Source organism: Arachis ipaensis, chromosome B1, assembly GCF_059453495.1.
Source record: "Arachis ipaensis isolate K30076 ecotype BB chromosome B1, ASM5945349v1, whole genome shotgun sequence".
NCBI classification, from domain to species: Eukaryota; Viridiplantae; Streptophyta; class Magnoliopsida; order Fabales; family Fabaceae; genus Arachis; species Arachis ipaensis.
Genome location: NC_142436.1, coordinates 130,636,383 through 130,650,408, shown reverse-complemented (window position 1 = coordinate 130,650,408; position 14,026 = coordinate 130,636,383). Strand labels below are relative to the sequence as shown.

Genomic DNA, 14,026 nt, shown 5'->3' with positions numbered 1-14,026 from the left:
CCATTTTTCTTTCAATGCCCCTAGTTAAACTATTCTTCATATATATCTATTTGCATATTTTTGTTTCAGAAGTCGTAGCACCTCACCACCTTTGATTTATGTACTAGGCGTAAAACTCTGTGTGGTAGGGTGTTATAGACGGCTTATGGACCGGGGAGACTGTGCTTACTGTTGTCGGCAACAAGAAGCATTTCTAGACGAAGACAACGAAAGTTGTCTTGAATTTCAGCAAGTTTCCCTCCCCTTCAACACTCATATCAATCACAGATTTTGTCAAAGATGCCAAAGTAGCATGATGCACCACTATTTCGTGGTACATTTTATGCTAAATCGAGTGAATTTTATCCATCATTCTCACATTTATGCATACAAATTGCATGTTTTACATTTCCCTTCCCAATTTTGTACTATAATTAAAAACATGCTTCTTTGGCCTTAAATTTGCTAATTATTAATCCTCTCTTATTACCATTCGATGCCGTGATATGTGTGTTCAGTATTTTCAGAGTTTATAGGGCAGGAATGACTTAGAGGATGGAAAGAAAGCATGCAAAAGTGGAATGAACACAAGAAAATGAAGATTTGAGAAGCTGATGCCGACGCGCACGCGTGGACGACGCGTGCGCGTGATCGCGCCATACTTCAAGCGACGCGTATGCGTGACCTTACGCATAGTCCAACGACGCGTACGCGTGGACGATGCGTACGCGTGACAAAGCGTCACGTGCTGCAGATATCAGAAAATGTTGGGGGCAATTTCTGGGCTGTCTTTGGCCCAGTTCCAAGCCTGAAAATACTGATTAGAGGCTGCAGAGTGGAGCTGGATGGGGAATCACTCATTCACACATTCATTCACATAATTTGAGGTTTTAGATGTAGTTTTCTAGAGAGAGAGGCTCTCTAGGTTTTAAGGTTTTTAGGTTTAGCTCTTCTCAACTTCAGATTTCTACTTTACTTTAAATTAGTTTCTCTTCTACTTTAATTTGTTCTAGTACCTTGGTTATTTATTTCTCTTGTTGATTACTTTATGTTGCCAATTTAGTTTATGAACTCTTATGTCTCCTTTGATCCATATTAATCAATTTTATGTTTCATGTTTATGGCTTCTTTATTTCATTGTTGGTTGTTGATTTGTTGCAATTGTTAGTCTTAGGTCTTATTATTTCTTATTAATTTTTTATACTTTTATTTTGTACCCACCAAGTGTTTAATAAAATGCTTGGTTGGATTTTAAATTAGATTTTTACGTTCTTAGCTTAGATTGAGTAAATTGGAGACTCTTGAATTGTCAAAGTCTCTTGTTGGTTGGTGATTGAAAATTGCTAGTTGGCTTAGGCTTCACTAACTCTAATCTTTGATTAGGACTTGTGAACTCAAGTTGAATTGCTCACTTGACTTACCTTCAATTGTTAGAGGTTAACTAAGTGAGAGCAAAAGGCAATTACCATCACAAATGACTATGATAATGAGGATAGGAATTCCAATTCTCAATCCTTGTTAGGACTTTTCTTAGTTGTTATTTTATTTCCTTGTTATTTATATTACTTGTCTCTTATTACAAAATCCAAAAGGATACTTTTCCATAACCAATAGTAAAAACACTTCCCTACAATTCCTTGAGAGACGACCCGAGGTTTAAATACTTCGATTTATTTTATTGGGTTTGTATTTATGACAAACAATTTAAATATTGAATGAGGATAATTTGTTGGTTTAGAGCTATACTTGCAACTTGATATTTTTATGAAAAATCTTTATCGACATTTTTCCTCCGTCATAGCACGTTTGAAGCTGTCAACAATCTTCTTTTGTTGCTCATTCAGTTTGTTGTATTCAACTTTTTTAGCAAAATGATCCCCCTACAATATTTTAATATAAACAAATCAGTCAAAAAGGCTCAATTTCATTTTCTGTATCCAAATGAACCTCAAATAAACTAAGAAATGAACCGAAATTAATTAAAGAATAAAAATTTTTGTTAATAACGAATGAATGAATCGAAATATTTTAATATAAACAAATTAATATAAAAAACAAAAAGATCAAAAAGAAAAAATACAAATATAAAATATGAAAAGTATAATACCGCCGAAGTTTATACCCAGTGCATCTCTTATCTTGGCAGGGGTTATGTAGATTTTGCCATAGTGAATGTCCAAGAATCCACGATAGAGATCAAATCAATGAATCAATTTTCTCAAGAGCTTGTGAGAGACATTCAATTCTGGAATATGTCCCAGTGTACTAAATTCCATTTCTTCAACAATAGTTTTCTTTTCTACACTCAATTCAGCGAACACCCTAGCTATTGATCTTGTTAAGCATCTCAGATCGTGATTTTTCTGCAAGAATTTGAACCATTCTGTTATGATATATTTATAATACAAACATAGAGTTGATTTAATGTGTATATTCTTACATTATAATGCGGCTTATCCTTTTTTGAGATGGTCATCTTTTTCATTTTTGCTATAAGGAACAAAAAATTTGGTCAATACTTAACAGGTGAACCTCACTCAATTCATAAATGAATCAAATTTGGTTCAAATTTCAACAAAAAGTCATAAAGAGTCAATCAACAAGAAAAACACATTGAATTCATTAATTTAACAGTAGTATTAAGTAAACCTCAGTTAATTCACAAATGAACCGAATTTGGTTCAGATTTGAACAAAAGCTAACCAAACAACACCACATGAACAAGTTCAGCAAATTCAAGCGAAACCAAACCAAATGAACGTAAATTGAACTAAGAAATGAACATAAATTTCTTAAGGAATAACAAATTTGGTCAATACTTAGCAGTAGTATCAATTGAACTTAACTCAATTCACAAATGAACCGACTTTGGTTCAGATTTGAACAAAACATCATAAACATTCAATCAGTAAGAAAAGCACATTTCAATTCATTTCTGAATGCAAAGAACTCAATTAAACTAAGAGATGAACCAAATTTTTTTATCAGAATCAATAAACTAACAACACAGTTTCATTTGATGCCCTAGTTACGGAGAAAAACAAGAAAAAATGGAATTAGAGAAACTCGATCTACTAAATAAACGAACTCGATCCACTAAACTTTAAATCGAACTAGAAGAAATGCAAATTTGCGAGAAATTAACTGAACATAATAACAATAGTTTTCTCAGTACTTTACGGAATCTTTGTTCTTGTTTTTGTGTATTTTTTGTTGATGAATTCAAACGCTTCACCCAATTCTGCAGTAGTTTCCACAGATAATTTGAATAATTTTTGAGAGATTTTAGAGAAATTTGAAATTCTTTTGTTGCAGTTTCGAGTTGGAAGAACGAACATTTTTTCATATTCAAACACGAATTAAATTGGTAACGCTTGGTGTTTCCGACGCGTGTAACACGTGTCTCATTAATGAGAGGAAATTTTTTTGGTATTGGACCTGCTTAGTTGGACTTGGATACAAAAATACTTGGATGTATAGTTGGACTGCAAATTTAGAAATGTTTTAGTACTATTTATTAAAACAATTATGCTACATATACTTAAAAATTAGCTATTAATTAATTGCCTACGGTATTCTTAGTTTTGACAAGGGGATAAGTATGGTTTTGGTCCCTAAAGTTTAGCGCCAGAATCGAAACCGTCCCTCATCTAATTTTCGATTTAAAATCGTCCTTAACGTTTTTTTTCGTATTAAAATTTTCCTTTTTAATAATTTTTTTTATATTATTCCTAAACTACCCCCTATTTAAATAAAAAAGTTATAAAATTTAAAAAAAATAAAAAAAATGTGTTGTTGGGCCGGGGGGGGAGGGGAAACGTGTTGGGGAGGGGGGGGAGGAAAAGGGTAAGGGGGAGGGGAGGGGAGGGGAGGGAAAGAGGAAAGGGAAAGCCAGCCCCTCACCGCCGCGCACAGCGCCTCACCGCCGCGCCCAACGCCTCACCGCCAGCTGCGCTCAGCCCTCACCGCCTCACCGCCCAGCCCTCATCTCTTCGCCCAACCCTCACCGTCGCGCCAGCCACCCACGCCAGAGGAGAAAGATCGGACAGAGAGAGACGCGAAGAGGGAGAAGGACTCGCGTTGCTGCTTCTTGCCGCCTAGCCGCTGAAGGAAGCCAGCGCCACCGTCGCCGCTGCTCCTTGCCGCCTCGCCACTGCTCCTCGCCGCCTCGCTGCTTCAGCTTCTTGCGGTTATGGATTTTGATGATGAGTTTGCCGGTGGTCCTGCTTGGCCTTCTGCATCTGCTTCTTTGAACGGGGAGGGTGGGGGGAAGGGAACGGGGAGGGGGAGGGGAGGGTGGGGGAAGGGAACGGGGAGGGGGAGGGGACGCGGGGTGGGGGTAGGGGTGGGGGGAAGGGGAAAGGGGGGAGGGGGAGGGGGACGGCGGCGGCGTTGGTGGTGGTGTTGGTGGTGGTGGTGGTGGTGGTGGTGGTGGTGGTGGTGCTGGTGGTGGAGGTTGTGGCTGTGGTGTTGGTGTTGGTGGTGGTGGTGGTGGAATATGTAATTGTGTTGGTAGTGGTGAGGATATTTTTGTCCAAATAAAATAAAAAGGACGATTTTAATACGAAAAAAACGTTAAGGATGATTCTAAATCGAAAATTAGACGAGGGACGATTTTGATTTTGGCTGAAAACCTTTGGGACCAAAACCATACTTAACCCTTTTGACAAGCTATACTCTATTAGGGTTTACGTATAAGAACACGTAGTTAGTATTTTATAAAAAAAAATTATTATTATAAATAAGTTTAATTTTTTTATTACATGTTTGATTATTTTGTGGTACATTTAATTATTTTGGTGGTTGATTATTTGATTAAAAAATTGTGTAAATTAACATGTATAAATACAAATAAATATATAGTAGTTGTTTTGATAATTATTTTTTTTTTTGTAAATATAGCATTTTTATTATTGAAAAGATTATATTTTTCAAAAAGGATAAGTTGATATTTATGTGTGGTAAATTAGAAAGTTCATAAGTTTTTTGGTTTTTGTTTTTAAGATTTTTTTCTAAAAAAAATTTATGGATATACTTTTTAAGTTAATTTATACTTTTAAAATCAAAAGATTTAATATAATATTATATATTAAATAAAAATAAAAAACTATCATATGTCTATTATATCTATTTTATATTTTTAAAATAAGTTTATTAAATATTATTTTTATATTTTATAGTTATCGAAAGCAATTTTATTATAATTTATTGAATATAACAATTACAATTTTTAAAAAAGCAAAATAAATATTTTTTTTTGAAAAAGGTACTAACACCATCAGACCAAAAATCTAATACAATTAATGTCAACAAAATAGATGTGTTTGGTTTCGGGTTGAGAGCTTTAAACACACGGTTTTTAGTTTGGAAAAATAGTTTAATTAAGCTATCTTTAAAAAAATAACTTAAATAATAAATAATTATATTAAAAATAGTTTATAAATAAGTTATTTTGTGTTTAGGTTTTTAATTTTAAAAGTGCTTATTTTATAGAAATGTGATAAATAGTAATAGTATCATGAGAGAAGTTATTTTTTTTTAACTTCTCTATAAGCTTCTAAAGAGCTTCTTAAAAAGCTATAATTTGGTTTTAAAAATTGCACTTGACATTAATACTACTATTTTTTATAAGTCAAAAACTCAAAAAAATTACTTTTAAAACTTTTCAAATGGACCCTTAAAAATTTTACTTTTTTATTTAACTATTTTTTCTAATTTTAAATGCAAACGTGATTCTATAATATAATCCACGTTTATCAAAACTAAAAATTTTAGCTTTTGTATTCATCTTTTTTTTTGTTTGACGATTAATTAAAAAAATTATTTTTTATCTACTAATTCTATCTTTTATTGTTTATACGATATATTTTGTTATTTTTTTTATAATTTTTTTCTAATGCTCTCTCATACATGTTATTATTTTTTTATGAAATACTTATTATTTTTTATTTATATGGGTTTTTTTTACCATTCTTTTCTTGTAAATTTTTTTTTGTTTTATATTATAATTCTATTAATCTAGTTAAAAAGACTAAATTAAATAAAAAAACTAACATAAAAATAACATTAAAATCATAAATATAAAAAATTATAGCTAAAAGAATACCAAAAATATTAAAAAAAAATATTAGAATTTATTTAAATATTTAAAATAAAATAATATAAAATAATTATTTAAATTTTTTCTTTCAATAATTTTTTATCTAAAAATAAGTTTAAGTATTATAATCTAAACAACATTTAATTTACTATAATCTATTTTGACATAAAAGTTGTCAAACATAAATCTCATTAACACGAGTTAAACCCTAAAATGGTTCCTGAGATTGATGTCATGCACCAAAATCGCCTGAGATTCTGATTGCACCAATTACATCCCTAAGATTAACAAAAGTGCACTACGTTAGTCCCGGATCTATTTTCCTTTAACAGCGTGATGACATGGTTTGATGATGTGGATTATTAGTGACACATGTCACTCTATAATTTCGCCACATGTAATAGTATGATGATGTGTTGACTAGTGACACGTGGCATGTTAACGTGGACGATTGTGCCACGTGTCACAATGCTATTCGGTCATGTGTCAGTTTTTGCCACATATCGCAACAATATTCATCAAGGTGTCATTTGCTATATCATTATTGTAGATGCACCAAATTAGTCCCTTACTTTTCGTTAGGTTACTCATTTTAGTCCCTGAAATTGAATGTCGTGCACCAAATTAATCCCTTAATTAGGTTTTTTTTTTTTTTTTATAAATTCAAAATTCTCAATATCTCTGAATGCATTAATTTCAATTCTATTTTTTTCACATGTTTAAATAGTGCTTTATAAAATGTTTTTTTTCTTGTAGGTACCCCTAACCGCCGTCTTGGAGTTAACGTGAAGGCATTTCAAGCACCCTCACTATCATCTTCAACCTCTTTCGTCTAGGCTAGACAAAAGAGGTCGGAGATGATAGTAAAAGTACTTTTTTTGGTGACTGATAGTAAAAGTACTTGAAGTGCCTTCAGTCTAATCTATTTACACACAATTAAAAACTTGTATTTCATAAGAATTAAAAAAATATATATTTTGATTATTGATTTCTTGTTAAAAATACGTATTTTTTGATAAAAAATATATCTAATTAATTATATAATTTTTTTATAATAATATACGTATATATTATAAAATTTATCAATGTTAAATTATTATAGAACTAAATTTATAAATTAAAACGAAAATCTTTAAAAAATTTATAAAAGTGCTTGATTTAAATGGTATGTAAAAAAATAGAATTAAAATTAGTGCATTCAAAGATATTGAGAATTTTGAATTTTTAAAAAACTGAGAAAAAATTTACAAATGGACTAATTTGGTGTACGACATTCAATTTTAGGGACTAAAATGAATCACTTAATGCAAAATGAGAGAATAATTTGGTGCATCTACAATGATGACATAGCAGATGACATATAAACAAATACTATTGCGACACATGGTACAACCGTCCACATCAGCATACCACGTGTCACTAGTCAACACATCATCACACCATTATACTTGACCAAATCATAAAATAACATGTGTTATTAATAGTCTACAACTCTACTTCATCAAACCATGTCATCATGCCATTAATAAAAAATGAGTTAGAAATTAATATGGTACATTTTTATCAATCTCAAAATATAATTATTGCAATTAAAATTTTAAAAATAATTTTTGCACATAACCTTAATCTCAAAAATCATTTTAAGGTTTAACTCTATTAATACTAACTCATTTTTAATTAAAATTAATTTTATACAAATTTTTATTTATAAATTTTAATCTAGAACACACACGATGAAGCTAGTGATGGAGAAGGAGAATGACACGAGCCGCAGGAGGATGATTGAATACATGCTGTAGTTTAGGTACTCCATAATTGAATACTACTCTAGTCTTTGAGTTTTGGCAGCCAAAGCTGCTCAATTATTGGCTTTGAACACTGTCTTGTCCTAGTACAATTACTTTACTACCCAATTAACTAGATTCACACTACTACATTACAATAGGCAATTGAAACCTTTTTTTTTAAGTTTTATTTTGATGAGTTTCAATTATCGGTTAATATTAATCAATTTTTTAAAATTTCATTTTTATTTTATATTAGCATCCAAATAAACATCCAAAACTATACACCAGAATAATATCCAAAACCCTACTAAATATATATACATTTGAAATTAAATAAAATATCCAAACCTAAAATCCTATACTTCTCTGTTTGGATATATTGCTTATCACTTTTTTATTAAATACAATCAGATAAAATTTAAACAAAAGTTATCCACAAAAATGTGGAATAAAGATCCTTCTTTAGATTAGTGGTGTGCTTTTCCTTTTCTAGGTCAATTTCTTCTTGATTAATTTTTAGGGAAGTGTACAATGAATGGAGAGCACTTGTGGAAATTTACGTGCCACTTTCACTTTGACAGGCAAGAAAAGTGTTTAGTAGTTTGATGATTTTATTGGTTGAAAGTACCTACATCTTTCCTAAGAATTAATCTTGTTTCGGTTGGAACATTTGCATTATAGGAAGATTAATGAGAATACTTTTTTTTTTTTCATTTACCACACTCCAACTTAAGTCCTTAATGGGAGTTTTTTGGTGTCTAATTTTTATGTTTAAATTACTTAAAAGTAGAGATAAAAAAATAAAATTCATTCTTTTATTTTTGAATTTTATATCTAAAATTTAGACACTAAAAAATACCAAGTCCTTAATTAAGGAGAATCACCGTTCTCAGTCTCTAAACTCTAATATGAAAAATGCTATACATTAAATTTGAAGTGTTATAACACCGCATTTCAATTAAAAACTGCTGAATTTATCACAGTGGATATTTATTTATTTATTCTAATATTTATGTTAGTGTGGATTTTTTTTTTAGTAAGAAAATATTTTTTTAAATAAAATATCTTTATTCAATTTAAAGTATTAGTTTGAATTAATTTTTTTAATATTTTTTTTAAATAAAGTACCTTTATTTAATTTAAAATTTATTTAGATATATCTTTAAAAAAAGTAAATTATTTTTTTTAAAAGCTAATAATATCTTACTTTAAAAAAAAAAGATATTTTTAATATTTGAAATTTTTTTTAAAAAATCTATTTAAATGTAAAATATTTTTTATCTGTTAAAAAAATTTCTTTAAAAAAATACTTTTCTCAAAAGCCAACCCACTGATTCAAAATTTATTTAAATACGTGCTTTAAAAAAATATTTTTATTAAAAAAACAAATTATTTATTTTTTTTAAAATTAATAATATTTTGTTTAAAAAAACAAAAATAAAAAATATTTTTAATATTTAAATATTTTTTAAAAAAAATTATTTAAATATAAAATAATTTTTGTCTATTATTTTTTTTAAAAAAAAATAAAAATAAATACTTTTTTAAAAGCAGCCCCAAACCAACCCAAAATATGGATTGCAGAGCAGCATTGCCAGCGCATGTGATTTTAGTAAAGAAAAAGTTACTTGAATTTTCCAAGTGTCTGTAGCAAAGCAAATAGTAGATAATGGATTGCATCAGTTTTATCATGAATCACCAAGTCAAGTTTGAAAAGTAACTAGTAAAATACAACATTTAAAAGAAAAATAAAATGTGTAAAAATTCAAAGATAAATAATAATTTTCAGAGCCAGTATATAAGGATACAGATACCGCCTTCTTGCTTAGCTGAGTTTTGGTCTTCTCTGATAACAAGTTTCTACTTTGAACACTTCATATTCACAACTATAAGGTAACCAAAATTTTTCACATATCATTTTTTTCTGTTTAATATTTGTTCTGACTCCTGATCCTTTTTGTGATTCTATTATTATTATTATTATTATCTGAACTTTGAGATTAACCTTGTTCAATTTTAATTTTGTCTTCAACCTTATTCAAACTTCTTTAGTTAGATGTTCAAATAAGCATGTAGTACCACATAGTACTTGTAACTCTGAGGATCTGATGCATGAACCTGCCAATATTTGTTTTGATGATTACCATGGAAGTCATATGATTAGTCAAGCTACCACATCAAGTTAGTTACTCAACTGTAATTCAACTCTGTACTAATGCCTCTTCTAGAAATTAGTTGGAGTGTGTTTTTGCTGCACAGCTGTAGAGTAAACACTAAACACTCAAATTGGTTCCACCTAATTTCAGAAAGGACATTTTGGTAATTGGTCTGTCCATCGCTTTCAATCGAATTTTTAACATGCATATTGAATAAAAAAGTCCCTAAAGATTTTATTACAAGACAAATTAGTAACGACGGAGGGGTCAATCGGGAGTAATTACTCTGTTATGTTCTATTATTCCTTCTTTGATTTGTTGAATTGCTTATTAGAGTCTTGAATTGATGCAAAAAAACATGCATGACAGGTTGAAGTAACCAAAGAAAAATGGTGAAGCTATGTGGAATAGGGGCAGGGTATGTAGGGGGTCCTACAATGGCAGTTATTGCTCTAAAATGCCCCTCAATTGAAGTGGCTGTGGTTGACATATCTCAATCTCGCATATCAGCATGGAACAGTGACAAACTCCCAATCTATGAGCCTGGCCTAGAAAATGTGGTGAAACAATGCAGAGGGAAAAATCTCATCTTCAGCACAGATGTGGAGAGGCATGTCCAAGAAGCTGACATCATCTTTGTCTCGGTGAACACGCCGACAAAGGCAAGAGGCCTTGGAGCCGGCAAGGCAGCTGACTTGACTTATTGGGAGAGCGCAGCCCGGATGATCGCCGATGTGTGCACCTCAGACAAGATTGTTGTTGAAAAATCTACTGTCCCGGTGCGCACGGCCGAGGCAATAGAACAAATCTTAGCACATAAGAGCAAGGGAATCAAGTATCAGATTCTGTCGAATCCAGAGTTTCTTTCAGAGGGGACAGCTGTACAGGACCTTCTAGAACCTGACAGGGTCCTAATTGGAGGGAATGAAGGCCCTGAAGGCCAAGAAGCAATCAAGAAACTGAAGGATATATATGCTCATTGGGTGAGTGAAGACAAAATCATAACAACAAACATTTGGTCTGCAGAACTTTCCAAGTTAGCTGATAATGCATTCTTGGCTCAAAGGATCTCATCAATCAATGCAATGTCAGCACTGTGTGAGGCCACTGGTGCTCAAGTCTCTCAGGTTTCCCTTGCACTAAGCAAGAACCCGAAAATCGGGCCGAGATTCCTGAATGCCAGTGTTGGCTTTGGTGGTTCTTGTTTCCAGAAGGACATACTCAATTTGGTGTATATTTGTGAATGTAATGGCCTTGTCGAGGTGGCGAATTACTGGAAGCAAGTGATCAAGGTGAATGACTACCAGAAGAGCCGATTCGTCCAACGAGTCGTGTCATCCATGTTCAACACAGTTTCTGGTAAGAAGATTGCAGTTCTTGGATTTGCATTCAAGAAGGACACCAGTGACACTAGAAAAACTCCTGCTATTGATGTTTGCAAAGGTCTTTTAGGTGATGATGCATGCTTGAGCATATATGATCCGCGAGTGAGCGCGGATCAGATCAAGAAGGATTTGTCAATGAATAATGTTCAATGGGACCATCCAATTCACCTCCAGCCATTGAGTTCTAGCTCTTCCAATGGCTTGGAACATGTTGACATAGCTGAAGATGTTTATGAGGCAACTAAGGATGCTCATGGTATATGCATTCTTACAGAGTGGGATGAGTTTAAGGGAATTGATTTCCAGAGAGTGTTTGATGACATGCAGAAGCCAGCATTTGTTTTTGATGGTAGGAACATTTTGGATGTTGGGAAGCTGAGGGAGATTGGATTCATTGTTTACTCAATTGGGAGCCCAGTAGAACAGTGGCTCAACAACACTGTCAATTCAGCAGTGCCCTTTTGATTTGCTTTCGTGCATTTTATCACTATAATATATAATAAGGCAGATGTTGAATACAACAAGAGAGTTTTATCCTACTATATCATCTACATAGATTAGACGACACTATTCTGCCATTTTGGTAGTGTGTTATTAGACTTGAGGTTTCTACATCCTTTTGGTTTTTAGAACAGTCGGCTTGTACTTAGTAGTTAAACAAATTGCAAGAATAATTAGAGAAATGAGATGGGGAGTGGTTTTCAGTATGCCAAACATCAATGGCCATACATACTACATAGGATATATGGTTGGTAGGGCTGGTAATATATACCCTATTCGCGGGTATTCAATCCGGACCAATCCGTTCAGATAGGGTTGTCTATCCGACCTGCTGCGGATAGGGTATGGTACGGTTCGAATTTGCCTGCGGGTAGGGTAGGGTACGGGTTCAGAGTATACCCTACTTTATTTTATTCGCACCTCCTAATATATTATATAATATATATGTAAAAATTATGTATGTAGTGAAAAAAGTGAGTATTGAATTCACAATCTTTCTCTTATAAAAATTTGAAATAACCACTAAGCTAGTTGATAATCATATTATTTATAATTTGATCATATTATTTATAATTTGATCATATTATTTATAATTTTATGTTGATTTTTTTTAAGATTTTATTGTTTTTAATTTTAATTTGAATTTAGTTTTTTATTTTCTATTTTATTAATATATATAAAATTTGGAATGGTTGAATTTTATATTTGCTTGAAATTTTTTTATTTTTCTGTCGGTAGGGTCGGGTAGGGTAGGTTTAGAACTTTAGGGTGAGGGTAGGGTTAGGGTTGAGAGATTCTCAACCCGCGGATAAGGTAGGGTAGAGTTTTAAGAAAGTTTTCAACCTACAGGTAAAGTTAGGGTAGAATCCAAATCCTACTCTACCCTACCCATTGACAACATTGGTTGGTTGGGCCCCGCATAATGATGATGGAAATTAAAATTTTATTTTGATACCTTGTTAATATAAAATAATAAAAAATGATAAAGGCGAGCAGAATTTGTTTTTGGCAACTAATAATTAGCAATACGTAAAAATATGAATAAAAAATATATTGTTGTATTGCTAAATTAAGAAAATTGATTTATAGTTAAAAATATTAGTTAAAAGTAATAAATTTTATTAGTGTTTGAATTATTTTTTGAATAATTTTACACGAACATCTAATTACACAATGTCACATCAACAAAAATAAATATCTTTTATAGTAACTATGTAAATAGTCTTATAAAAATATAATTAGATAATTGTTAATTTATTTAAATTTAATTCTAGAAATTATTTTATTTTTCAAAAGACCCTTCCCTTTTTAATTCTTTTTAAAGAATAAAATAAAATAAAATTTGAGTATCTCCAAAGCATTTCTCATGAGTAGGGGTGATAACATACACCCCGTTCCAAGGTATCCAACTTGATCTAATTCGGTCGCATAGGGTTGGTAATCCTATTCGATTAACCCGCACCTTATATATGTATATGTTATATATTTATATAAAAATGTATTTTAAGTAGATGTTGAACCAAAGGCCTCTCACTAAATGTAAAAGATCCTTAACCATTAAAAAAAATCAATAATTAATAATTTAATACGTTTTTTTTATATAAAAGTCAGTTCTATTTTAACTCATCAAATTATATAATAATATTGCATCTTTTTTATAATCCGTAAGTATGGTCGGATACCCGCGAGTTAAGAACGGATAGGATTAAATTTGAGATATTCTCAACTCACAGATAAGATAAGATTGAATTTATATAAAAATCTCAACTCGCAAATAAAATTAAGGTTGAATTCAAACTCTACTCGGGAAAACTTTCTTCCCAGTACAAGCACCGCACCATTATTACTTGCGCGAACCAACACATGCACATGCAATCATGCATACAAAAAGCAAGAGTTCGTTAGGATTTATTTTTCGGTTTTGTTATGTAGACAATGACTTTTGTAAATAATGTAAATAATGGGCTTTAAAATTGATCCAATAAAGTAAAAAAAACACTCCACCTCCAAATTACTTCATAGACCCTAACATTAAGATAACTATCCGCACACCTAGTGAATTGAACATCCAACTATTGTTAACTGTACATGATTAAATCGAATAAAAAGGAATAACCA

At 31.4% G+C, this 14,026-nt stretch overlaps 1 protein-coding gene across 1 annotated transcript; it reads left to right on the top strand.

Moving 5' to 3' along the window:
• Window positions 1-9,577: 9,577 nt before the first annotated feature.
• On the top strand, window positions 9,578-12,121 carry LOC107634299 (UDP-glucose 6-dehydrogenase 3). Its single transcript, XM_016337844.3, has 2 exons — window positions 9,578-9,759; window positions 10,392-12,121. Exon 2 carries the CDS (start codon window positions 10,412-10,414, stop codon window positions 11,870-11,872), a length of 1,461 nt encoding a protein of 486 aa, XP_016193330.1. The 5' UTR covers window positions 9,578-9,759; window positions 10,392-10,411; the 3' UTR covers window positions 11,873-12,121.
• Window positions 12,122-14,026: the final 1,905 nt, after the last annotated feature.